Below are 4,078 nucleotides of genomic sequence, written 5' to 3' on the forward strand. Positions count from 1 at the left end.
GACAGCAGTCTGCTGCTGGCTGGAGATCTGCCATTAACTCGACTAGCTGTTAGCACAAGCTGAGACACGGACACGGCCAGAACTCGCTGGGAAAGGGAGCTAACATCTCGTTTCCATGGACAACACGTCCATAATAACGCAGGTTACGAACCCCAAGGAGGAGGAGATACTCTCGTCAAATGCTGAGAAAGGTGAGAGGTGTTTTTGTGTGTTGAAGTTGCTCGCCGTTGCGCGTTTTGTTAGCTTTAAGTTAACGTACCCACCATTTTAAACGAGCGGGCTGCGAGCCTGAGTCCGCGGACAAGAAACATTTTAGGCATTTCATGACTGTTTGCACGAACAGAAGTGAGAATAAGGCGTTTTTTGTTCACTTTTAATATGCTTTTATATGACAGTGTGTTATTGTTGATGCAGAACGATGACCGAGTGTGTGTGTGTTTATATAACGGAGTCGTCGTAAAGGCGCAATGTAAACTGCTGGAGACCGAAAGTTTTGGGCTCTGTGTCTGTCAGCGGCGGTCGCCCGTAATGTGGCTGGAGACCAACGTAAACATGCTTCTTTCTGTCACGAGGCAGAAGTGCTCAGGAAGAATTGCATAAGTAGAGTGCTTTAAAAGGGCACATGTTTTATTTAGTGTGTTTTTAAGAAGCAGTGGACTTTGATTTGTTCTTTTTTCAATCCAGTCAGCAACAGGAATAGTTAAGTAGGTATGCTATTTAGTTGTCTGTTGAGTAAAAGAAATGTAGGCAAGTCAGTTATGTGATGCTTTAGGACGTTAGGAGGTAAACTAACATTTAACAATTAATGCATGGAAATTCACACACACACACACACACACACACACACACATATATATATATTACAGCAAGACACCACAGGTGAATAGGGCACACATTTTAACTAATAGTTAACACCAAGTTTTCTGAAATGTTATGTTTATGTTTTCTGAAATGTTATGAAAATAAGGCACTGTGTAATTATGTTCGCACTAATTTGCATAAAAATCCAGAAAATAAATCTGAACACTGGATAAAATCAGGTTCAAAATTCTTGGTTTATTCTGTTGACATATATATTTTTTCATTACAGATTGGTTTTTACAGAGTGTTTATTTTTTTTAATCACTCCATAAATCAGAAAATACTGTCAACAGCCAGAATAAAAATACATTTTTACCATGTTTTTAGGAATTAAGTGTTCTATAAATTAGGCAAATGATATAAGAACAAACACCTCAGTAAAAATCGTAAGTATATTGATGGGAATAAAACTGGAAAGTTTGGTGTAACTAAAGTGAAACGAAATATTTCTGGCTCAGTGCATGAGAAAAAAGTAATATTGAGAAAACAACATTTAAAAATATGTATTGCAATTGAAATCTACAAACACAAATAGATAAAGTATAATAAATTCGATTTTTTTTTAATGAACGATGTATTTAGGATGTTTCCTTACCATTAGTTCTTTCCAAAAAAGAAAGAGCTATGAAAGCAAAATAGCTTTGACTAAAAAAAAAATTTGACTAGTGCATGAAAAAACAATAGGTGTGCCTATAGTATCCTGCCTTAAATATCTAAATATTATAAATGAAGATTGGAAAAAAATGAAAAATGAGTTCATCTGTCTCTGCTGCAGAGATATGCAGCTATGAAGGCAGTTTTGTAGGGCTGCCCATCTGAGGATGTCCGGCTCTGACAGCCGGTATTTGGATGGAGCACTTCCAGGGCTTTACCTTTGACCTCTGGGTGGCTGAGTAGAGAAGCTCTTCAACAGCTGCCCTCTCAAAACAGCACAGAATAAAGTTGAACCGTCTAAAATGGTCCTTGTGCTCTTGATGGCCTATTAGGCAACACTTTAAATGCCTTACATATACTGCCTTGATCTCATCCAGACCAGGCCTCCCTCTTCAAAGGCATTAATGAGTCTTTCCAACATGTAGATTAATACTAAGCCAGAAGTAATTAAAGTCAGTAGTAATTACAGGATTTTTTTTAAGGCAGCTTCATCTTCTCATGCCTTCAGCTCTGATGGCATCTGAGTGAGTCCGCCGCAGTGATCAATGTCTCTGGCCCGTTGCCTGACAGGGATCTTTTTTGCATTCTGTCCACAATTATGTAAAACTCCCTGCACTTCACTGTGTTTTATTCCTTTACTTATTTGAAATGCATATGGAAATACTTTATATAACAACTAGGCCTAGTTGTTTATTGGGAGCTGTTGTAGTCTATATTTTTTACTCTTTTATTTGTGGTGTTTAAATAAAAACTAGATTACAGACAGATGTGTGTTTTTGCCGTTTGTGTTTAGGTCTCTGTTGTGGAATTGCAAAGACGGGCTAGTCAGTAGATATCAAGATATGTGTTTTTACACCTTAAAGCATGATGCTGTACATGTTTTCTGACACGTCAACTCCTACAGTATTCCTGAGTGAAGCCAAGCTGCTGTCCTCCCACTTTTGAAAAATTATCCACTCCTTTGAAAAGAAAATTACAGCTCATAATACATATTTAGAAGCTGCTTTCTCCATCAAAACTATTGAAAGTCCACTTGAAGTTGTAAATGTCAGCAGAATCTTTCCAGTTGTCATAAGTTGTGATGCATTTGATAGGGCATAAGGTTTTTATTATACTTAATTTGGGTGTAAAGTATTGCAGAGTTTTTGAAATTTGGAGGAGAAAAGCATGAGATATTCGGCTGAAGCTTTGAGATGGCTAAAGGGGCGGGAGAGGAATGCACGGCTCTTATAGGCTGTTCATTTTCTTAGCTCCTCCTCCCCTGCAGCTGCCCCTCCTCTCCTCTTCCCTCTCTCCCTCAAATATTCCCCCTTCAGTCGTCACTGAAGCTTCAGGAACGAGTGGAAAATAGCCTCTGTCCCTTAAAATGGTGCTGGATTCGGCAGCCAATGAGTGGAGGGATGAGGGTTTAGAAGCCTAAAGGGGACGGGGTGGGGTTTGTAAGCAAGTGGGGTCTAGTTTCATTTTTTTCCCTGCTTGTCACTATTTTTAAAGGGCCTTTACTTGCTGGTGACCTCAGTGTTAGCATTTAGAGCCTCCGCCGTGGCACTGGAATGAAGGCAGATTATTATTAGTGTGTGTGTGTGATTAAGGAGAGGAGAACCGTGAGGGTCTTTGATGTTGTGCCGTGTGTTGGTGTAAAGCCTGTCCATAATCAGTTGTAATAGTCTGGACATTTAATTAAAGATCCCAAGTGACATCCTGCACTGGGAGAAAGCCATTTTCCTAAAGGGTGTTCGGACATTCCCACCACCAGTGTCCTAATAAGTGTTATTGAACTTTGTGCCATATATAAACTGATCATCGATAACCAATATCATGGCCTATATATGTATCAATATATCTGTTCAAAAGTTTGGGGTCATTAGGATTTTTTAAAGAAAAGAATGAACACTTGAGCATGAATGCAATTAAATTTATCAAAAATGACAGTAAAGACATTTAAAATGTTGCAAAAAAAGTTTTTCAAATAAATGTCATGTTTTCCACAAAAATGTATTGAAGGATTTGTGAAGGATTATGAGACATTGATGACTGCAATTTAGTTTTGCCATCAAAGTAATAAATTGCATTTTAAAATATATTCAAATAAAAAAATTAAAATGTTGCAAAAAAAGTTTTTCAAATAAATGTCATGTTTTCCACAAAAATGTATTGAAGGATTTGTGAAGGATTATGAGACATTGATGACTGCAATTTAGTTTTGCCATCAAAGTAATAAATTGCATTTTAAAATATATTCAAATAAAAAACTTATTTTAAATTGCAATAATATTTTACAATTTAACCGTTTGTTTGATCAAATAAATGCAGTCTTGGTGAACATAAGACTTCTTTCACAAACATAAAAAATATCATACTGCCCCCAAACTGTTGGACACTATTGTGCATGCATGTTTTGGTATATTAATATATTTTCATGTTACGGCGGGTAACCATAAAAATAAACATAAAATGGTTAAAGAGATCATTTAAGTGTTTTTCAATATAAAAAAATCTTTTGTCTAGTAACCGGTGTGGTATTATTGTAAATATCTGAAGTTTAATCAATCAAATCATTGAT

General features: G+C 36.8%; 1 protein-coding gene across 3 annotated transcripts in view; it reads left to right on the plus strand.

Moving 5' to 3' along the window:
• Positions 1-6: 6 nt before the first annotated feature.
• The window catches only part of ctdsplb (CTD (carboxy-terminal domain, RNA polymerase II, polypeptide A) small phosphatase-like b), an 18,251-nt gene continuing 14,179 nt past the window's right edge, over positions 7-4,078 (plus strand). For all 3 annotated transcript variants that reach the window (XM_016272484.1, XM_016272490.1, XM_016272497.1), the window contains exon 1: positions 7-191. In XM_016272484.1, coding sequence (XP_016127970.1) covers positions 116-191 — 76 coding nt within the window. In that variant the 5' untranslated portion in view covers positions 7-115. The remainder of the gene's footprint in view (positions 192-4,078) is intronic.

The sequence above is a fragment of the Sinocyclocheilus grahami genome, unplaced genomic scaffold (genome assembly GCF_001515645.1).
Source record: "Sinocyclocheilus grahami isolate Dianchi unplaced genomic scaffold, SAMN03320097.WGS_v1.1 scaffold5.1, whole genome shotgun sequence".
Classification (NCBI taxonomy): Eukaryota; Metazoa; Chordata; class Actinopteri; order Cypriniformes; family Cyprinidae; genus Sinocyclocheilus; species Sinocyclocheilus grahami.